This window comes from Dermacentor variabilis, chromosome 5 (assembly GCF_050947875.1).
Source record: "Dermacentor variabilis isolate Ectoservices chromosome 5, ASM5094787v1, whole genome shotgun sequence".
NCBI lineage: Eukaryota > Metazoa > Arthropoda > Arachnida > Ixodida > Ixodidae > Dermacentor > Dermacentor variabilis.
Window position 1 is genome coordinate 187594209 of NC_134572.1, and position 23511 is coordinate 187617719.

Consider the following 23511-nt stretch of genomic DNA (forward strand, 5'->3'; position numbering starts at 1 on the left):
TGATTTGTATACCTGTAAGTAATGCTGCACATTTCCATTTTTATGATCACTTTCTTGGTTCCTTTTTAATGCTTCAACAATGTGTTTTGATCATGCGAATATAGAATTTATGACCTCTGCCAGGTTCTGTAACACATTTACGCTCAATTAGGTCTGTCGTGCCTTTTATGTACTTTTTATCACCGCCTGTAATAGGACAACGGCTATAACACTGTCTTGTTTTTTCTGGACCTGCAGTACGATGAAACAGAACTACCTCTCCTAATATAAGAACAGTGATTGCATCCTTTTATTGTGAATAAAGACAATAGCCGATGTTTAGTGACCTGGACTTTCATCTACTTTGCAATATATATAGGTTGCCGATACAACTTAGCCTTGTCGCCACATTAACAATTTCATCGCGTCCAGGCGAACAAAGTGGTTTGACGACCGTTGGGGGATGTTCCGCTACACTTCTATATCGGAGCCGTGAATACAGACACTACGAGTCGGTATGCATCAACAAAAACGTGACCTGCTCTGCCATTGGTGCATACATGCTATGCAGCAGCGTATATAATTCTGCAGCATATCACTTTAATGCGGTCCCCTACTGCCCACATCTATCACTTCAAGCCTCACGCGAATGGGTGCGAGGCAAGTTCTTGCCAGCTTTTAGCGAGGGCGTGTCCACGGCGTGTGGTTGCAGTATAGCAATCGCCATGTACCTCGCACTTGCTCGTTCGCGTGCGGTGCGGTCCGCTAGCCGTTTACACATGACTTCGCCAAGGGTGACTTCATCCACTGCCTGCCGCGTTAATGTGGCACGTCTTCATAGCACATCATCCTCGTTTAATCGATACACTACTGTAGCATTCATGTAAATGCAGCTCTAAAAAGAAAACTAAATGAAAAAAAAACTCAGCGCCCTACCACTCTGTGAAGAAGGATGACCAGCGAAGCTGTGTATGTGGGCCCCTTAATGGCGAACTGCATCTCCGCCGCGGGTCAGCCCAGCATTGCACTATCTTCGGTATCGGCCCACGTATGGGGAGTGCTTACCGCGTGCTTCACCTCCGCCGTGGGACGGCCCGGCATTGCAAGAAAATTTCCTTGGACGGTAGAGCTATACAGTTTCGCTGGAAAACGTTTTAACTCGTTTTATGCCGGGGTCCACCATCAACTTCCTGTAACGGACGTGACGTCGGGGCTAACGCGTAAATTATGCTCTCTGTTTAGCGGTGAAGCGAAGTACTGCATCATGACACCAACGAGCGCCGAGAGTGAGCGTCTTGGTGATCTCAGCGCAGCGGAGCTCCGACGTGGTGTAGCCTGGTGTAGGGGGTGTCGGCCTTTTGCTGAGGCGACGACGCAGTTTTCGCACGTGGTTTGCCTTTCTCGTCTGATTAGCATGTGGCACCTCGTCGCCAACGGAGTGCAGCTTCACGCATCAGCGGTGCTTACAGGCCACCTACTGTTTCGCTTACGATGACACCAACTAAAGAAAGCTGCTGCTCTAAGCGGCGCAGAAAGACAACGACGTCGACGGGCGAATCTGGTGCGGCGAGAGACACACCGGTGTGACGCAGAACGCCTTCGCGCGTTTGCGGTGCACGCCAGAAAAGCTGCCACTCGCATTCCTGAAGCTGAGCGTGTCGCAAGTCAACTGGCTGCCCAAAACACTATAGAGCCGGGCTAAAATGCTCGTACCTTCGCCGAAGCGACTCGGCAGCAGGACGCCTAGCAAACCTGCAACATGGTCGCCGGCCCCAAAATCGTGCGCCTTTCGCTGCAGCGGACCGGGAGTTCACGAAGCAATACATGCAGCAGCTTCTGTGGAGACACGTTTCACTTTCGTGTTCGACCGACTCCTATGAAAGTGGGATCAGCCATATTTTTTTTTTCTTCGTCTCTCATGCTTTCCTCGGACCCTCGAACCAACCAGCCTCAGCCTTTAGGTTCTTCAGTGCGCTCGTCAATGTTGGAAACGGGAAAGCACTGGAAATACCAGTCTACAGAAAACGCGCTATCAGAGGTCGGTGATACAGCGTGCAGTCTCAATATAACTGTGTTATCTACTTGTTTGTAATTTCACATTATGTAACAAATCTTTCATATTTGACAGAAAATTGAGCAGGCGGCAGTGCCAGGCTAGTGAATCCTAAAGCGCTATAACGTCAAGGTATTCCAAACTTTTTTATTCCAATTCTGCAATCAGATCTCCATAATTAGTCAAAAACTTCCCGCAAGCGCCCCCCCCCCCCTTCACACGCACACACATCGCCGGTCTGTCATGCAAGGTCACGCGAAAACCGTGAGAACGCCCCGTCTGATTCGGTTAGTAAACTCTGAGTATTCATGATTAGAACAAACGAAATAAAAATAATTATTTCTGATTCGACATCCTTTTCGCATTTGCCCTCTGCTATTCAAAAGTTTGCGGGCTGCACCCACTTCACCTGCCTGTCACGCCATGTCACAAAACCGCGAAAACTTACCACGTCAAAGCGACGCGTACGCGTTAAAGACGCATTCATGTGCCGAACAAAACAGAATTTTTTTCTGAACAGCCGGAGACTGCCCTGTTCCGAAAGGAATAGAATATGGCTGCCTGCCGATTGCTCTGGCACTGCCTACTTGGAGCTACCCAGAAGCATACATTTATTCGCATATAATAGAATTTTTTGCGTGGCAGTATAACGTTATCGTGCCATTTCGGCGCGTATACGACATCGCTCTGCCAACTCTTCTTTGCTGAGGATCCGTTCTGGCGACATTTTCAACCTTCCGTTGCACGCCGCCGCGATTTTCGACCAGACACCACGAGCTAAGTAAGGGGAAGCGGACCAGTCGCTTACGCCGGCATCACCCTCTTCATCCAGTTATCTACTTTCACTGTGCTGACTCGGCCACATCGAACCCCCCTACCCCCACTTCAGCGTGCTCCGCGCCTCTTGTCAAGCAATTCGATAAGAAAATCTGTTCAATATAGGGAATACTATTCGCTTCGAAAGCAGAAATAAAGTGACCTCCTATAAGAAGGGAGCGCGTTTGATTGGCCATTTCACACAACGCTGCGGGTGACCGCCCGATGTTTGCGTCGGTAGTTACGTAAATTTGACGTCAGTCGATAGGAATAAAAAGAGATTGGAATATTTTTACGTTATAGGGCCCCTAGTCGCATACAGAGGGGAGTGTCTGTCGAGCGTGAGCCACTCGAAAGAAAGGAAAAGAAGCCAGAGCACCGAAACCTTTTTTATATGCTTCTTAACACTGTGTAATATTATTCAGACCTTTTCTTGTCTTTTTCTTTAATTTGATATTTTCCCGTACGCGTAGTTTCTCCTCGGTCGACCCATGCTGAAGCGCATCTATCTAAACGCTTCCCTAGATTTGTGATTATTGATATTCTTATTGTGTCACGGCTTTCTTCATCTGCTCGTTGTTCTTCCACTGTGCATATATATTCACAACATTGTGCCTAGCGTCTTAATGAGGCTGCTACACATGGCGTCAATTTAAGCGCGCAGAGTCATATGCTCCTCGTCGTGCGCAGGTGCGCGTGTGTTTTTAATATTTATTTCTTGTCAGTTCATCTGACAGTCAACTAAGTGCTGTCGAAAAGCCCGCTGCGAAAGTTGGGAACGCTTTCAGTGCCATACGATTAATAAATCAAGCGAACCGCGGTAGACGTCGCTCTGACAGCGTTAACTCAAGCAGCCGCGTGACGATCAACCCGTTGGATCTCGGTCGCACGAAGGTGAGAGTGCCTTCCAGCGCGAGTGCGTCCCGAACACTCGATGTCGACCAGCGCGCGCCGACGGCTCGTGCGCAGGCACGGGCGCCGAGTGCGCGCGGCATTGCGAGGCAGCGCCCGTACGACCATTGCCGCCCGCGTGCGTGTTACGCGACCTTGTGTGCAACGGGAAGGACGCGTCTTGATCGTCGTGCCCCTGCATCCGTATTTCGCGGCCACCAGATGCCGCACCGTGAGTCAGCGCGGCTGGTCGTGAGCCTGTCTCGGACACGCTCGTGACGGCGTTCCCCCCTTTGCGCGCGGCCGCCGCCGCGTGGCACGGCGCGAAGCGAAAACGCTTCCTGCTGTACGGCAGAGGGGACGCGTGCGAGGACACACCGCGCGTCGTCCATCGCCTGCAAGGTTGCACATCGGTTGTTCGGGCGTAAAGGTCGGCGCTGTAAAGTGTGGCTAAAGATAGGGCCCACGAAGTTTCAGCGCAAAAAACGCGTGTCCCCTCCCACGCCAAGGTGCATACGTATGCATTCGTAACGGTCAGAAGAGGACGCACGCGATAGTGGGCTGCTTTTTCTCAAGAAGTAAGTCTTGCCGTCAGTTCCTGCTGTGATACACAGAACATTTACAGATGTATATATATTTCGTAAAAGCAGAGGTGTCGCATTCTCCTGGGTAGCCTATCCCACCGCTGCCGACAGTTGTTGCGACGCCTGTTTCTCGCAGCTCGACCGGCGGTACTACTGGGCAGCGTGGCGGCGTCGGCGGGCTGCAGCGTCCGGTAGACCATGGCGATCAGGCAGGGACGAGACGATTTCTAGTGCGAAACTTGCACGATTTATTCAATGGTTGGTGAAACATAAGAAGACGAGAATGAATTTGAAGAAGTACATTGCGTGGCCCTTTAAATAGGACCGCTAAAATCGTAGACGGGATCTTGCTAACGTCAACGTCATGTGACATGCACTGAATCTCACGGTGCTTGACGGCGGCTCCCACTTTCCCAGGACGATGTTTTCCCGAGCTTGCCTCCACTGGTGGCAATCCGCGGGTCCAGGGGATTGTAGGCAGCTGATCCCTTCTCTTTCGCGCGTTGTTGGTTCGCGGAAAGGGCGTCTGGTTGTGGATGGGCGGCTCCCCTAGAGTTGGACAGTTCGCGGAAAGATCAAAAGCGTGGCGGTTTGGGCGAGTTGGTATGTCATGACTGTTTTAGGCTTGTAGCGCAGCTCGGAAGAGCAACAAAGGAAGGAGGTAGGGGTAATCAAAGGGAACGGAAAAACAGAGTGAGCGCTAACTTCCAACTGACGCTTTATTTCGTGACACAAGACTACTTATACACTCGGCAAACCATATGACATCAAGAGATAACAACGAAACCAAGCAACAATCTTTTGATGTCATATGGTTCGCCGAGTGTATAAGTAGTCTTGTGTCACGAAATAAACCGTCAGTTGGAAGTTAGCGCTCACTCTGTTTTTCCGTTCCCTTTGACTACCCCTACCTCCTTCCTTTGTTGCTCTTCCGAGCTGCGCTACAAGCCTAAAACATTCGCGGAAACGGTTTTCACGCACACACACAAAGGGGCCTGTGAACACTGCGGGGCGTCCCCCAGACCGGCATCCATTCGAAACAGTCATAGCAAATTAAGAATCCACCCTCCGTTTCGATGAGGCATAGTGGCTGAGCATCCTTATTGCCCGGGGCGTTACACGCCTACCATAACAAGGCGTGGTCTTTCAAAGGTGGATCACACGAGGCATGTGTGATCCAGCAGCAAGGAAACACGGACGCCAAATGGGAAATGCGTAAGCGTGAACTCAAGTGAAATCCTACGAACGATATTGTGGCTGAATAGATTCTTATGTTTATGTTCCTTCGAAGCCACTGCAGACAACGTAACTTCAGTTTTATGCAGTAACCACGATGGTATGTGTGCCATGATGCGGATCTGTGTCATGACAATTTTGACTGGCCTCAAAATTTATTTTTACGCAGGAGAGACAACCATATTTAACTCTGACATTGACATCTCACCTGTGGTTTCTCTTTCGAGACCAAATTCTGACCTAGAAAATGTAGTAAGCTATCGTAATGGCAACGTGCCGGAAATACCCAAAACTAAATTTGCCGTATGGTCAACGCAACAATAAAGATTAGAAGTCATTACAACTTCCACGTAACCACCGTTTTTTCTCCAAGTATTGGCTTATAATTTCTAAGCATCAGGTTTCACCGTAACCTGGAATATCAGCGTCCCATTGCACACAGACAATGAAATATGGGACTTGCCATACATAAAACACGCCCATACTTTACCGATACCAAAATAAAATAACTTTATCACTCAATTTTTCACTTGCGTATTGGTTCCGCTATATTATACTTGAAATCGCTGTTGATACTCCCCTTGCTACCGTTCAGGTAGTTAGAAAGCCAAGGCATAAAAATTGTTAAATCCAGCTCACGTAATGTTAACGCCAAAGCCGCACTATACGAGTATAACTTCTTTATAAGTTCAGAACTCGTTAGTTACAACCTGGGTATTCTCCCCTTTGCAACCGCGAATATCAAGCTACCTCTAAGCAGGTAGGCAGGCCGGAAATTAACTTTATTTACGTCCTGAGGAGCGACTCCGAAACCCCCTCACGAGGGAGGAGCCGCTGCGGGCCACTCCCACGTCGGGACGGGCACTTTAATTTCTCTTTTTTCGGGGGAGCTAAAGTTGCGTCATGCGTGTCCCTCGAACTGTTTTTACAGGTGCGTTACGCGTGCCGCAACATTCTTTATGGAAGTACGTCCTAAGTATCCATTCGATTCGGAATGTTTCGTTTTAATAATCGTCGGGCTAGTGGAACAGTTGAATACGCGTTTCCCTCGCATCAAAGTTCTAGTAGTGTGTGTTGCAGTGTAGTGCCCCCGAGTGATCGCAGATTGGCGTGCACACCAGTGCTGCAACAAGTGCCGCATCTGGTTTTGCAGCGTTGAGGCGCTCCTTCACAGAAAGAAAAAAAAAATGCATTGAGTGCATCTAGCCGCGATGCTATGACTACGTGTGCTTCTCACAAATGGAACAATGGTGAAATTACGTTCCGCTACCTCGCCCCTTGAGCCATTGGTGGAACCGCGTCCGTGTAGCAGTTGTTACTCGTATATTTCGCAATTACGAACACGCTGGAGTCGAGACTGCGATCCAAGAAATGTCAACTGATTCGAAGCAGCTATGCGCAACACTTCACCGAACAGTTAGCTTCGCTGATAGCTCTTCCGGTAGCCTTCAGTTTTCGTTCGCCAACAGGCGCGAGTGACCCGTGTATTGTTTGCTTTGTCGCTCACAAGCAGTTCCTTCTTGACGTTTCTTTGGCAGACTGTTCTTTAATCATGCCTCTATGCAGACCACTAATAAAGAACTTGAAAACTTGTAGCGCGTGTATACAGCGTTGTGTAAGACGTCATGTTTCTACACACGTTTAAAAGTGTACTGGGATGTGTTCGTACACACTTATAATTCGGTACTACTTCGTGGGCAATGAATGCTGTGAGCGTGAGGCTTATGGGCAAACGTGAGAGAGAACTTCTGTAGCGGCAACGGTGCTGCAGCGCGCCTGACGGCTCGCTTTTTTTTTTTTTCTAGCGAGACAGACGTTTAAAAGGGGATTGTAGGCGTTCGCTTCACTGTAAATAAAATGTTGAGAGCGCAGTATACATGCAGTGCACGAGAATTGCCTTGGGCAAACAGCAATATCAGCGAACAATCGTGTGGCACAGACCTCAACGGTTTGCCGCAGTCGGTTGTTAATAATGTGAGTGCAGGAATTGCTCTAAGTTACCTGTTATTAGTGCTGATAAACATCTGTAACGACATATTAGACGATTTATTCCCCACCCCACTGTGCTGAACCATATACGGTGAAGGCCAAGGTCAGAAAGTACTAAAACTGGTCAAGAGAATGCAGGTGTCACAAGGTCTGAATACTTTTTTTTTTTATTTACATACAAGAACCCTTTCGGTGGCAACGTTCTTATAAGAACGGGGATATTATATGTGGTCGGGTTGACAGTGCTTGGTATTTAATCGTCTACTCGAGCTCAAATTCGGGCTAGCTGGTTATGCGCGATCGTCAAATAACAGCGCATAAAAAACAAGAAAAAAAAACAAGGGACGAACATAGAAGAGACATACACAGCTCTGCTTCAGCAACCGGCAACAGTAGATCAAGTTTTTTTCTTGATTACTTGTAAGGGCTTTATTTACGCAGCGTTTTACAGCACGCACAAAAGAAAGATTTTCCTTTAGGTTCTCAGGATCAGGCGTTTAGCCAGAGATAAACACCCGTTGACCTTTTAGTACCAACTGGCTTCTGTTGTATATGGAGCTCTAATACACTGGCTTCTACTCTCTTCCAGCTAGAAGATCAGCCCATATGTATTTTCGAGAGCGTATTAGTGAGTTTCTAGCTGTAACCGAAACCCAGGGTTGTCCTCCGCCGTGGCTTACCGGGGTCGTGATATTTATTATGATGTCTCCACTGTAAACATCATCATCATCATCATCATCATCATCAGCCTGGTTACGCCCACTGCAGGGCAAAGGCCTCTCCCATACTTCTCCAACAACCCCGGTCATGTACTAATTGTGGCCATGCCGTCCCTGCAAACTTCTTAATCTCATCCGCCCACCTAACTTTCTGCCGCCCCCTGCTACGCTTCCCTTCCCTTGGGATCCAGTCCGTAACCCTTAATGACCATCGGTTATCTTCCCTCCTCATTACATGTCCTGCCCATGCCCATTTCTTTTTCTTGATTTCAACTAAGATGTCATTAACTCGCGTTTGTTCCCTCACCCAATCTGCTCTTTTCTTATCCCTTAACGTTACACCTATCATTCTTCTTTCCATAGCTCTTTGTGTCGTCCTCAATTTGAGTAGAACCCTTTTCGTAAGCCTCCAGGTTTCTGCCCCGTAGGTGAGTACTGGTAAGACACAGCTATTATATACTTTTCTCTTGAGGGATAACGGCAACCTGCTGTTCATGATTTGGGAATGCCTGCCAAACGCACTCCAGCCCATTCTTATTCTTCTGATTATTTCCGTCTCATGATCCGGATCCGCCGTCACTACCTGCCCTAAGTAGATGTATTCCCTTACGACTTCCAGTGCCTCGCTGCCTATTGTAAATTGCTGTTCTCTCCCGAGACTGTATGTAAACATCACTACATAAGTTATTCTCTTTGTGGCTAGCTGAAAATTCGACAATAAAGAAAAAGAAAGTTATTAGAGTTGCGGTAGAATCGTCGATCGCTGCGCTGGGATTCCCTCGTTCGACACCGAATGCTCCGGATCGCTTTTCTCTATAGCAGTTTGGCCCTGGCATGGCGAAATTACATCTGACAAGGCAAGGTGACAGCAAGCAGCGCGTCCTCACAATTACTGCCCGACAGTCACTTCCATATTGGACCTTCGGGTCACCCGTTTAAGTCAGTTTATTGCGGTCTTTTTACATGCGATAAAGAGCGCATGTAAAAAAGAGCGAAATGAACGTATTTTAACGTGCTTTTTTTTTTATTGAATAGCTCGAGTTCTTTTCTGCATGCCCGCTCCCAGTGTTTATCTAAGTTAGCGTGTTTTCTGTATACCTGATATACACAAGATATACCTCTCCCGCCAGGGGCAAATGTCGCGAAATATCTTGAGATAAATAAATAAGTACATAAATAAACAAACCTAAATCTGAGTACACGAGCGCTGGTGCACTTCACCCCCATCGAAGTCCCCCTTCGCATCCGACAGAAGTTATTTTGTCTGGTGCAACTGCGTGCCACACCTCGTGTACTTCTTTTCGTCAAGTGTACCACAATGACGCCAAGAAGGGATCGTTTAATTTTGCCAACTTAAATGATATAGACTGGCTCCGCACGATTTAGTCTGCGCTTCTGTTATGTGTTCCCGCGTCCTTGTGTTCTTAATCTGTGTTTCGCAAGCAGCCCGGAGAGTTAGCACATAGATTTCTGCAGATTTGCTCACTAGGCCTATGATGGGATGTAGCACACCTAATCTAAGTGACGATCGAAAAAGCATAGTAAGACTCCACGTAGTTGAGGCGCGGTGGTCAGGGTCTGTATTCACAAAAAAGAATTCTTGCGTTTAAGCTGTTCTCATAAGGGCATGATGCCAGCCAACCCAATTGAAATATCCATGACCCATAACTCCTATATTCAATAATCATATATGAACGATATTGGATCCCATACAAAAGCCCGCTTTCCCTAATGTTATATAAGTTCATTGGGCATAATAGTTAGGGGGGGAATACGTTTTTTCTCCAGTAGGGAATGGGCACGTTAAATATATTCTTGCACAAGCCGGCCGGCCGACCAATGGCAAACAGCACGTACGAATGAAAAGCTTTGCGAATTTGGCCCCTGTTGCTTTACAGTGTATACGGACGACGATGCAAAGGCAGCAGGACTTTGTGTTCTATGCCTACATGATGCTCATGCCGCGAAACACAGGGTGTTCCAGTGCCACTGACATGTCCGTTATTATAGCAAGCCAGCAGCTTATGTATGCATAGTGCAAATCACGCACTTCAATGTATTCATTATCAGTGTCTACAGTATTACAACGGCACACGGCTCAGGATAAGTGCCCGCGTATGTGAACATAAAGAAAGCGCTCGCACGAAGTGCGGGAGATCGTCACGGGCTGCTGTCGCAAGCCAGGCGACAACGACGAAGAGGCGAGCGTGGCCGCGTAACGGTGGGCAGCAGTATGAGCGCCACAAGTGGGGGAACGAGCAAGCTGCAGGCGCATGAGAGACGAACATGAGAGACGAACAGAGTTTTACGAACATGTTCCTGTAAACGCACAAAAACCATAGCAGGCATGTTCTGCAAAGCACTGAGGTTCTTTACTGGACTTTTTTGTTGGCTATGCACAACAAAATACCAGGCGCAGTCAAGCGAGAAGTTGCTCGTGCATTTCTAATGTGTATCAGTAGCGTGCAGTGAAATATATTTCTGCAACAAAAATGTAGCCTTAGTTTCTTGTCATCAAAGTCCCGATGTGAGAGCTGCCGCTTTGACTGTGCAGTCTGTGCGCTGCAATCCGCGAAGCCGCGGCTGTCAACGCCGATCAAGCCTGACCATGTATTTACCAGACGGAAACGCTGTTTCCTTTCTTTTTTTCCTTTTTCTTCTTTTTCAGCAATGCAAAGTGAATGAACATTATTCGCTTTTTATTTCAGTTACTCTTGCGCGATTGGGCATACATATGCTTGGGCCGTACTTCCGCACTTCAGTAAATATAGCACATCCGGTCTCCCTTTATTATTATTTTTCGTTCGCCCGTTTTTAATTGTGCGACTGCGTTCGTGGCGTTGCCACTTGGCGGAGCGTGCAGCATAAGCGTTCCACCATGAAGAAAAGCCTGCTTTAATTGCGCACTCGGCAACTGTTTGGAGCGGGGTGCCTGCACAATGCTGCTACCTGGCTGCTCAGCCTCTGAAGAAAACAAAAATGAAGTTAGAAAGAAATAGAAAAGCCCATTTCCAGCGCTCCACAACGGAAACAACCGCGACTGCTTTTGCCTTTCACGCTCATTGAAACCAACCAACTGCCAAGCGGCGGCTATTTCGGGCACCGAGCGTTGCATCACGCTTGCAGTTGCGCCCCTTACGAGCCGACAGGAAACACTGTTTTCCTTTGCAGGCCGAACGCAATATCGGAAAACTCGATGATAGCCCAGTCGACACGCTTATGCGGCCCAATATCGGTAGCGCTAGAAACACAAGAGCGTGAGAAAGAAACATCGGAGAAATATTATTTCCGCCGAATCCTCTGACAGTGCTGCGCGAAATTGTGCATCAGGATGAATACTCCACGGCCTTGCTCTGACAATTGATATTTGCTGTGAGTGTAGGGCTCTCACTGTCGATTCTGTCGCCCACTCGACCAAGGCCACAGGAGACAGCCATGCATTCCATCTTAACATGTTACAGCCCAAATATTTTTTTCTCCGCGTTGCCATAGTTTTGTTACAGAGACTGATAGTATAGCTAAGTTCAGGCAACCATGCGCACGGAAAACCAAGCGCTCGAGAAGGCGTGCTGCAAACACTCCGGCCTACAAGAAAACGCGCAACATGCCTCCTCCCCCCCCCCTTTTCCACGACCCTGGAGAGAAACAAGAAGCGAGCAGTGCGCTGGCAGCGCTCGAAGAAAAAACGCAAGAGGCGCCATCTGTGCGCCGCGGCCGTATGCCACTTCTGCAGGCAACCATTTATCTCGTCGGTCGGGTAGGCATGAATCTTACACGTCCGCGTGTTAAAAAGCAATATCGTAATAGCCGTGGGTTGTTTACACACACATGGGGCACGTTTTGGGCGCAACGGTGGCCGCACATAATCAAAGCCGGCGTCCGCCTGACCCGCTGACCGGCTGGTCCGGAAACCTCGGCGGTCGCAAGAGGCGCCGCCGCGACCAGTCCCGCGCGTCCCCCACTTTCCCCCGCGATGCGGCACCGGGGCGTGTCCGAAGGGCTCTCGGACCCAAAGAGGTGCAATTAGCCGAGTGCGATTGCGCCATTCATCACGAATCGCCGACGGGTTCGAAATGGCCGCGGGGAAGACGCGAGCCCGCGCATCGTTTTCGCTTACGCGGCGCTCGCGAGCAGGCCTTTTTTTTTTTTTCCACCCATGGGAGGAGGTCCCTGATTGAATTATTGCGTGAGCGTATGCACCTCGCAGCGGCGTCGCGTCTGATTGGCCACTGATTTTCCAAACTGTGAGTGGCCCACATTAAGAGTGCAGGCCATCGTTCGCAGTTATAATTAGCTTCTCTGCAGGTATGCCAACGCTCCTGCACGTCGTAAACGCTTTTTATCGGACGATTGATATCGTAATCTACACAACGTTCGCTCAGTAAGCTACACAATGTTCTCAAAGTGCACTGCAAGCTAACCATTCAAGTAATACTTTTCTTGTTCAGTAATAAGATGTTCGCGTTCAAAGCTCTTCTTACAAAGGCGATCAAAAGAATACAAAGCTTGGTAAAGTTCTTCTCGGGTCACTGCTAACATTTAAGATCTAAATAAGAAATGTATCAAACAGTCTGATTATTAGTTAGCACTGAAACAGTAAAATTTGCTCTGAACTTTGACTTGTAATACGTCATTCGGTCTTCATGTCGGAGTTCCTGTCACTGCCACGGATAACAGTAGTAACAATTACGCAACAGGAGTGAAGAAGCCGTGGTTTGCTTCTGTTCTGTGCTTGAAATGCATCGTTCCTCGCGCAACCTTTTTTGCTCTTGCATCTATTATATTAATTTAGGAATTTTCGTGCGCTCTCTGTAGGAACGATCTAATGACGCGAACACCTATATGTGTTGACACGTCACACTATCACACCACCGTTCTCGTAAGGAAAATGAGCGAATTCCTTAGCGCCTTCTGTCATCGCTAAAACTCGGAAGCCGCGTTCATGTTTGGCTTCATTTTTTTGTTTATTTTCCTAAATACTGTTCTATTTCAAACCACATTTTGGTTGCTGGTTAATCAGGTAAACACGGAAGCTAGTTTTAGGTAAAAAATATTTCTTTTTTCTCGCTCTCGCAGGCGTTCCTGGGGACATGTACCACTGCACAGGAAGACACGGCCGTCTCGGCTAAAATTGGTGAGTCATGCTGACGTGCTTTCGTGGCGTGTGTAGTGCACTCTGTGTGCATATCACCGCTGCGCACAGCGCGTTCCCTGTGAACATACAACGAGCCAATTAGTATCTATCCAAGCAAGGCAACTCGTATCACACACACACACACATAACTAAAGAATTACCGTGATGTTTCCTAATGCCAATCCTCTAGATGACTTAATGGCGCACCGTACGACACAAGGTTCTAAGTGCACACTGTAGCTATTTGCAGTTAAGGTACAAAATCCTACAGTCCGAAATTTGGCGCCGGATTTACAAAGGCTCTCTTTGATAAGTAATGTTTTTTTTTTCATTGGACCGCCGCCTTCGCTAATGATATGTCCAGCTTCACGATTGGCTATAATTTGCTCTTACAAACAATTTTTGCTTAAGATGTTTTTTTTTTCTGTTCTGTGAATAGGAGCCCTGCACTGCGTTGCCTTTTTGAAGCACTTCTCTAATTTCGCGGGACTCTAGACGTAAATGATGGAACTTAATAATAATACATGTGAACCTGAGTAAGTTGGTAAGTGTGTGCTCATGGTTTCCAAGGAGGCGCAGAAACAGGGACGCACGGAAAAGGGAAACGAGGCACGCCACTCGCGTTGTCCTTGTTTGTTTCCCCCGAGGCTTGTGCGGATGTTTTTCCTGTCAAGAAGACAGCCTATATTCTCACCCTTATATTGTTTGCGATGCGTAACAATACATACTAGACAGTTTTAGTTGGGCGTCCGCAACCACCCACGTGCGCAGCGAAGCGCGATACGGCAGTAGTTGGCCCGACGTAAAAGTTGAGAAGGGGATTTCTGACTTGCACGCGTAGGAACCAGCAGTGTGCTACTCATCGCCGCCATATGCCACCTTCTGAAACTGTGTAGTCAATATCAGCCACCGCGAAGTCAAACCACAAGCCAGAGTCACATCTTCGGCAAGAGCGATATCGAAAAATGCGCTCTCGTGGACACGCGAGAACACGCGAGAACGTCCCGCAAAGCCCGCGGAGCCCGGAGCGGACGCTACACAGCTTTTGAAAAGCTGCGCGCGCAAGCAAAATCCGTGCGTGCTCCTGCGTACTGCGCATGCGCACTAAGGTCACCGCGGATTTGCTGCGTGCGCAGAGCTGCCGCGGACGCCCAACTAGAACTGCCTAGTTTTAGATTACGGGACTTACGCGGCTTGCGTACGCAAGAACTGTGATGGTACTGCGCGTGCGCAGACCCGGACGTAGGAGTCTGCGCATGCGCAGTAGCGTGACCTGTGGCTCTTGCGTACGCAAGCCACCTGCGTCCCCTAATCTAAAGCTCTGTTCACTCCTTCACTTGTTCAAGCCGAAATTTTGTCAACTTTTGTCAACGCTACGTAGCTTCGTCTTAAACTGTCTGCAAGCTGAAGTACCGTACTAATATTTTCTGTGCAAAAAATGTTGTGATGTTTCTATGACGTAAAAGTGCCGCGTTTAAAAATAAGAAAAAAGTTTGAAGTTGCCACAAGTTGCAATGTTCGCGCCTTTTCATACGGTTGCGTCATGTCACCGGTCTTTATTCTGGTTTATATTACTGGTCATTGTTCTCGACATTGTTCGTCGGTCTAAGAGGCAGTCCTTGGTGCCGACAACTTCCGCGAGCGTGCAAAATTAACCAGTGCAGGCCCACTGCGATTCCACCCTCTTCCGGGCAGAGCAAGAGAGCACAGCATCGACGCGTGACCACGCTGGAATCTTCATTCCATGCGGGTTCACGCATGCGTGTCGACTGTGCGAAGCCGGCAGCCTTCGCGCCAGGTCGCAAAACGTACGCACTCCGATCCCCTGCCTGCGCCACCCTCCCACCTCCACATGCCGCAAGCTGGCCCGTGTACCTTGTCTGGGAGGAGGAGGAGGGTGTCTGGTGCGAGGGTCCTCGGAGAGCCCCAGAAGCCCAGAATGTCTAAGTCGCTTAGGGCACAGTGGCTTGCCGATGTGCCTGAGGTCAGCGAGCCACCAAGTCAGGAAGCTGCTATTAACGGGGACGCCGTTTCACGCCGAGCATTGTTCTTCTGAAGCTTCATTTCGCCTTGTCATCGTCGAGGAACTGCGGATGTTCGTGGGCGCTTCGACAACGCACGCCCTCGCGGAATACACGCAACCTGCCTCTTAGTCCTTCACCCCTTGTTCGGTTGTAGCAGGGAGCAACATCACTCGAGTTCTCAAAGGGGCTATGTTCTGTTAACTACTCCAAACTAGTATCACAGTTTGTGTTGTTTGAGAAAGACAGCAAAATGAGCACACAAGAGATATCCTTGCTGTTCTATCACACTATTCTTTCGTGTTTCGGACAGAGCTTTCCGTATTTGTTAGACTCAGGAAAATAAAAAGGCTCTTGGCTCTCAGACGTTCAAGTGTAGTGTTTGCTTAAACAGGCAGGCGCAGACCCACAAATAGATCCAATGACACCCGCCCTGCTCTTCCCGCTTGTATGCCGTGCGCGAAAATGGTGTTATTACGCCTCCGCTATATCGTAACCAACTCTCCGAGCAACAATTGGTGCGGAAACAAGACAGGCGCCTTGCGCGCCCCTCCACGTCTGAGTGTTCGCAGTTCGATGAATTTCAGCAACAGTGCGCCGCGCTGACACCTCCGAAGAAAAGCGGAAGGAAGGAGGGTTGCCGGGATCTCTGCGTTTTGGCGTGACTTGGCGCGACTAGGCGTGACCGACCCGTTGCCCGGCGCCCAGCTGCGTACCAAACCGACGCTCTCGGACGCACACGGGCGTCCGCCGAGCCGTGCGTGCCGCCGCCGGCAGCAGAGGAACGGGTCAGCTGCTGGCGCGGCCAACGGCGGATCCGTGTTATTGTGTGTGTGCAGGGCGAGGAGGGAGGGGCGTCCAAGGTCGGGCCTCGCTCGGGGCCGCGCAATGGCGCGCTCTGGCTCGTAAGGTGCCGAGCTGGCGGCGAAAGAAAGAGCACGATGTAGCAGACACTTCGAGCAGTACGCGACGCGCTTGCCGGAGGCCGACCGCCTGTTCTCTTCGCGCGCCGATCGGCGTCCTCACGCGTGCTCTTCTCCCATCAGCTCGCCGGAGGTGGGAGAAAGCGAGAGGGGGAAGTCGACGACGCCGGGATGTTCCTGACGCTTTAGCACATCTGTTCTCTCCAGAAGGCGTCCGACGATGAGCACGGTGCACTGGTTGCATTTGCTCCGGAGTTAAACAAAGAAGCTGCTCTGACGGTGGAGGTGCAAGCCGTACTCCAGACCGCGACCAAGAGGAATGGTGGCCAGCGTGCGATCAGCGCGACGAAGCGCTGCCAGTCTGGACGGGGGAAAGGAGGGGGGGAGGCAGCACAGAACGCGCGTGACTGAGTGTACTTCGCTTCTTTTTTCAGCTCGTGCATACGTGGTTCCTCAGTGCTCGGTTTCTGGCGGATGCGTAAGTGTCCGGCTAACACGTGCATAACTTTCACACGGTCGTAACTTATCATCACTTAATGTCTGGAAGCGCACTAGGTCTCATGCCTTCTCCCTTCAATGCTGCGTCAAGCTTTAAATTTTCCTTTTTTCATTCAATCATTGGCTTAATTGACAAGCCTATTTACATTAATACCATCACATTTGTTTCGCCTCTACAGGCCGTCATCACATAACGTTCTTGCCTTTATTTTACTTTCCTTTTCCTGTCTTACTGCTCCTGGAGCCTTCCTTCCCCCATCCTATTCTCTATGCAGAGTAGAATGTAGCGCCTGCGTACAAGCCGACAGAATCCTATGAATTTCATTAAAGAGCATTGTATCTCTCTCGTTCCCCCTACTGCTAAAGCGTGTGTAGCGTTGACCCCATTTCGTTCTCCTTGCTCAACTGCTGTAATCCCAATTGCGCCTGAGTGCTAACTGGAAGCTCGTAGTTGAACGCGACCTGCGCGCCGCTTGGGAAGTGTTCCAGTGGCGCAAAAACACAGGCGGTTGCACGGTAGTCATTACTTGCGTGTTGTAAGTTTCACGAAGTGGTACACTTTTGCTCTCTGTTGCGTTTATAATCAACGCCTGTCTTGCTTATTTGTTTAGCGTGCGTGGAAAGCAGCAAGCCTGCACTCGCATCTACTGGTGGCAAGGATAAACTCAAGCGCGGAGCCTCAAATCTCACCTCAAGCCTCACCAGGTCTGGCCACATTGAGCTGACAAGCGCAGCGCATACACTGCGCGCTAGCCATCGTGTCTGCTAAGTAACACGTCCGTACGCTCCGCGGAAAGTGCTTGAAGGGACTGACAGCCGATCTAAATTTAAGGACCCAGTTTTTGGTGGCGCAACGCAAAGCTCACGCTCGGGTGTGTTCATACCCGCAGTGGTTACTACGAAAGGCGCGTGGATTTCTTGTAAGCAGAATTTTTCGATCTGAGCACCCTCTAAAAAAGTAAGCGTCCCTCCTCCAGCAACGCTGAGAAGTGAGAGCGATGTCGATAGCCCGTCTCGTACATTGGGAAAGCCGCCCATCGTTCTGCTTTCACAGGAGTGAGTGTAACTGTGGCTATAACCACCAGAATTTTGACATTTTCAACCACTTTCGAAAATCAAAAGCTGGTACAATAAGTCTGCGTTATTTTACAGATCTTTCTTATATTTGCACCGCATTTTTCCCGCCGTACACGCCTGCGTCATGGCTGGCTGCACCCGGTCGTCATTGTTCTGTCCGTAAACGAGCCAAGCCAACTCACCGAAAACAAAGGCGACGGCAGCGCCACTTTTCTACACCCTACAGGCGAAGGCCTATCTGCACGTTGTAAATTAGAAAAAGCTTATAAGAGAAAAAAGTGTACTGCATTTCAACACTAACATAAAGACCAGGAACCGCGCACACCAATAGAAAGTCAGGTGATAGGCCTCTTATACATCTTCATGTTCCCGCGGGGGATGCCAAAGGTCATTTTTCGCGACTTCTAGAGAAGAATTAAAAACATAAATCTACGTTTAAAGAGAAACGACATGACTCGTTTTAGCCGCTACAATAGGCAACCTTTCCCTTAGCCGGGATATCTCGATTCATGTTCCGAGCGGTTGTCTGACCCTTTAAATTTCTATGAAAACGCCGTTGGCCCTTCTCGCAGGCGCCGCGCTCCCAACCGGAGAGTCGACATAGATCGCGCGAGTGCCGTTACGTAGTTCGCTGTGCTGTGACGTCATTCACAGTGGCACGTGACTTCGAGAATCATTCAAGGCAACATCACTTGTTTGATCTGTTGCTTCAATAGCCGAATTAAAGTTTAGAGAAAAAGTAAAACCTACAAACCAAATCTCTGCGTGTCCTTGTTTCACTTCATGCCTTAGCAAGAGAGATGTACTTCTGTTTCGTCTCCTTGTTCCCATGTCGCGGAGTCGCGCGCACAGAGAGCACAACTTCGTCATTTTCTACCATGTTCCAGCGCCCGATCATGCTCTATGATCCGATGCGCCTGTTTCAGTGTTCATGTAGCACTGACTTCTAGTCAGGTGTTGCTGTGCACAGCACACAAAATCGTGCAGTGCGCGAAACGAAGCAAATGCAAGAGGTCATGCGCAAGACCGTCAGCGCAAGTGCGCCGCGCGGCAAGAAAGCGAGAGAAAAAATAAAGAAGGCGGGGCCCGTGACGTATGCGTCACGCGATCCTCCGGCACCGGTATAGGAGAACGCTGGGAAGGAATTTCGCTTGCGGAGGCTAGACGGGGCAACTGGAGAGAGCGTTAGGTTGGCGGTGACGCTCGCCTCCTCAAATCATGGGCTCGCGGCGTTGAAATATTTCTATCTCGGCTATTAAGGAATCAACTTCAAGAACACTTGCGGCAGAAAGCCCCCTAGGATACACGTAACAACTTCCAGCGTATAACCAAAATTTGCGATGTGGACTGGTGAGGGTGTTAAGAACGGCCAGCTGCAGTGCAAGTTTTGCCAAGCAGATGCGACTGTGGAGGCAACATTCCGGGAGCGTCGCCGCACACCTCTAGCCACGGCGTGACTAAGTCGACTGTGTTTGAACAACAATACGTGCGTCCTCGACCCTCCGTCGCTGGAGCGGAGTTTGACGAAGTCGCCATTGTAACTAAAGGGGCTCGGAGGACCAATTGTTGTTACTGAGCCGCGGGAACGTCTACTGACACCCCTTCCCACGCGCCGACCAAGACGCCAGACAATGGGCGGCCGGCGGGCGCGCTGCAGTTCGGGAAATAAATGCCCCTACGGTGCCGGGTCGTCTCCCCTACGGTGCCTGGTCAACTCGCCTACAGTGCTTGGACGGCCGTTTCCGTCACCTGGGTATCGGGGGAGGACCGAGTGTTTAAAAACCGCTGTTGTCCGGCTGCTCAGGACACTCTCTCTCAAGCAGTCATGTTAGACTGATGTACTTTCTCAAACAGTCATGTTATACTGATATAAATACTGTAAATAAACCCATATTCCTCGTTCTCTATGAGAAGCAGTCCTTCCCTTCATCAACGTCCTCAGCGTGGATAAGTTGGACGACGGCAGGGGCCAGCTACCTTCTAATTCATGCCCAACTCCAATCTTGACAACGGATCACGAGCGATGGGATTGAACCCCCAATCATAACAAGGGGCCCTTTAAAAACCTCCTTCAAAAGGCATTTAAACTGAGTCAGATAATTTTTTTTCTTTTAGAATATGTTATTCGAAGACAGGGTGGTTCCTTTCGTTCAAGTCGAAAGCACTGGTTGCACAAAAAAATTCAAAAGAATTATTAAGCTACATTTTTTATTTTTTTATCGTTACGTGAGTAGGCTGGGTGGCGACTGTACGGCACGAGCGAATAATGGTGCGAGTACACATCGTTCTCCTTGAGCAAAACAAAAACCAAGGAGAGAAGAAAATGAACGCTGTACTCAGGTTGTCTCCAAGAAGCCTTAAAAGAGGCACATCTTTCTTGCAGCGAAGCGTCGCTGCCCCTCGAGGAACAGTGTTGTCTAACGTTCCCAACGCGAGGAGGCTTCGTTGCAAACAGAGCTTCTCACCCTGCGCTGGGCTACGTGGGTGAATGTCGAGACGCATGGGGGCTGAGGCCGACTGGTCGCGATGAGCTGCTAGCACAACTCATCGCAACCAAAAGAGAGCTGCAAAGTGCAGCAAACGCGGAGGGCGCGTAATGCAGACGTTGTCGGTGCCGAATACGTTGGTCATTTGAGTCTGTGTGACAAGCGTCATTATCGTGCTGTAGTTTATTTTTCCAGACAACGGACCGTTCTTAGAGCAGTCTGTGGCACTCATTCATTTAGGAGCCTGTCACTTTACGGCAGCAACGTTTCATTGCCCCCTCTTCTGACGCATTGTCTAAAACTCAGGAAGCCGGAATGTGTGGCATTGCGTGGCATATTGCTTTTCACATTTATTCGGTGTCCCGTGTTTGTATACGCAAGAGTCGCACGTGGAAAGAAAGGAGAATTACTGCATCTGAACCGGTGTTTGCTGAATAAGTTAAACCAATAATCCTTCCCGTTGCATCCGAGACAACTACTGCATCTAAACCTGTGTTTGCTGAATAAGTTAAACCAATAATCCTTCCCGTTGCGTCCGAGACATTGTGCTATAATGGCAGAAAAAAACACGACAATTTAAATTGCCACTTTGACGACGCTTCTATTGTTTGCTCAAGATCAGCATGAGAAGCTGATCTCGTAACAGACGCGACAGCCAGCAACTCTTTCCGTCTTGTCATTCTTCTTAGGGTAACGCGGTCACGAAGCCGAGTAATCTTAACATCAGCGCACAGTTCCTTTTGTTAGCGATAATGCGACTCGCCTAGTTGTCTCTGGGTTACGCTTCCCAAGCCACAAACGGCGGCGGTACCAAGTAACGCAACCGAAGGAATCCTCGCGCCCCCTGATGGCCGTGAAATTCCCGGCGTCTCGCTCCATCGGCACTGAGGTGGCGGGCCGCGATAGGCGCTGTCTGAGCGATGCGAATGCCACCCGGCTATCGGCTCGTAAGACGACACCCAACGGGTCTCGGCCGAAGACGCCCGGCTGCGCGGCAAACGGGCTGCGCCCCACGGCAGCCGGCCACCGCGGGTCATGCGTGCGCTGTCGCCTGCGCGACTGCTTCGCCACCTGGCGGACCTGAACTGCGCCGAAAGAAACGTGGGTCCCGTTGAGATTCACGCGTGACCGCCCGCCTGCGCACACGCGTGCCGCGAGAGGTCTCACGCACGTGTGAGCCCACCGCGAACGTGAGAGCGCGGTTGCAGCCGTACACGGCCTTCACTCAAAGAGAAAAATAAGGAATATGTACATACCGACCACGAGAGTATTGATTAGTGAAAATGAGTGGTTCACCCGTTCACGCATCGTAGGTGGTGCGTGCACTCTAGAAGTGCGGTAGTTTAAGTGGTCATTAGTTGATGGATTCAAATGACGCATATGGTCAAATTCTGCTTTATAAATCTAAATTTCGCATTTCTTTTTAATACTTGTAATCAATAAAATACAAGGAGAATAAAAGACGGATGATGAGCAGCGCAAACGTGGCCATTTGCATAATTGTGATCTCTGGATGTCAGAACTAAGAATGTATGCTTCCTCCTTTAGATGAGGGGTATTCTGAGAAGTCATCATCATCATCATCAGCCTGGTTACGCCCACTGCAGGGCAAAGGCCTCTCCCATACTTCTCCAACAACCCCGGTCATGTACTAATTGTGGCCATGCCGTCCCTGCAAACTTCTTAATCTCATCCGCCCACCTAACTTTCTGCCGCCCCCTGCTACGCTTTCCTTCTCTTGGGATCCAGTCCGTAACCCTTAATGACCATCGGTTATCTTCCCTCCTCATTACATGTCCTGCCCATGCCCATTTCTTTTTCTTGATTTCAACTAAGATGTCATTAACTCGCGTTTGTTCCCTCACCCAATCTGCTCTTTTCTTATCCCTTAACGTTACACCTATCATTCTTCTTTCCATAGCTCGTTGTGTCGTCCTCAATTTGAGTAGAACCCTTTTAGTAAGCCTCCAGGTTTCTGCCCCGTATGTGAGTACTGGTAAGACACAGCTATTATATACTTTTCTCTTGAGGGATAATGGCAACCGGCTGGTCATGATTTGGGAATGCCTGCCAAACGCACCCCAGCCCATTCTTATTCTTCTGATTATTTCCGTCTCATGATCCGGATCCGCCGTCACTACCTGCCCTAAGTAGATGTATTCCCTTACGACTTCCAGTGCCTCGCTGCCTATTGTAAATTGCTGTTCTCTCCCGAGACTGTTAAGCATTACTTTAGTTTTATGCAGATTAATTTTTAGACCCACTCTTCTGCTTTGCCTCTCCAGGTCAGTGAGCATGCGTTGCAATTGGTCCCCTGAGTTACTAAGCAAGGCAATATCATCAGCGAATCGCAAGTTACTAAGGTATTCTCCATTAACTTTTATCCCCAATTCTTCCCAATCCAGGTCTCTGAATACCTCCTGTAAACACGCTGTGAATAGCATTGGAGATATCGTATCTCCCTGTCTGACGCCTTTCTTTATTGGGATTTTGTTGCTTGCTGAGAAGTGGCAAGGGGCTAACGAGCCAAACGGCTCCCTCCCTCCCGTAGCTGTTGGTTTCTTACTGTTTTAATGTGCCCGCGTCTACAGGCAATCTAAATGTTGCATGAAACCTTATGTCGTTTATATTTGAAAGATCAAATTTCTTAATTACTTCTTTCTTTTTTGTTTACAGCCCTGCACTTTCAGTGATTGGACGTTTAAATCAAATACTCAGTCAATAACTGGATCAGTTAATCAATCAAATATGACTGGCGCCGTTTCTTGTGAGACTGAAACAAGATCAATTCAAATATGGACTATCCTTGGACCGAGTAGGCGGTAACTCTCAGCGAATTCTCTTAGCCAAAACTTCTACGGTGGAGAGATTTTACTCTGGCCGATGACCCACGTGAAGCAAAATACTCGATAGGCAAATGCTGAGCGCTCGTGGCTTATTATAGTTTAACCGAAAATGAAAAAAGCATACGTAAAAAACAACTGTGTGTACCGATATGCCTGCCTGAGGCGCTTAAATCTCCACGCCTTAAAGGAGCAACACGTGTCAGCACACCTTGGCACCTAATCACAGAACTATCCCGTTCAAAAGCATCACGCGTTCCAT

The 23511-nt window shown here is 49.1% G+C and overlaps 1 protein-coding gene across 2 annotated transcripts in view; it reads left to right on the forward strand.

The window, feature by feature from the left end:
• LOC142583398 (cuticlin-1-like) overlaps positions 1-23511 on the forward strand; it is a 140580-nt gene that overhangs the window by 77748 nt on the left and 39321 nt on the right. For both annotated transcript variants that reach the window (XM_075693847.1, XM_075693849.1), the window contains exon 3: positions 13344-13401. In XM_075693847.1, coding sequence (XP_075549962.1) covers positions 13344-13401 — 58 coding nt within the window. The remainder of the gene's footprint in view (positions 1-13343; positions 13402-23511) is intronic.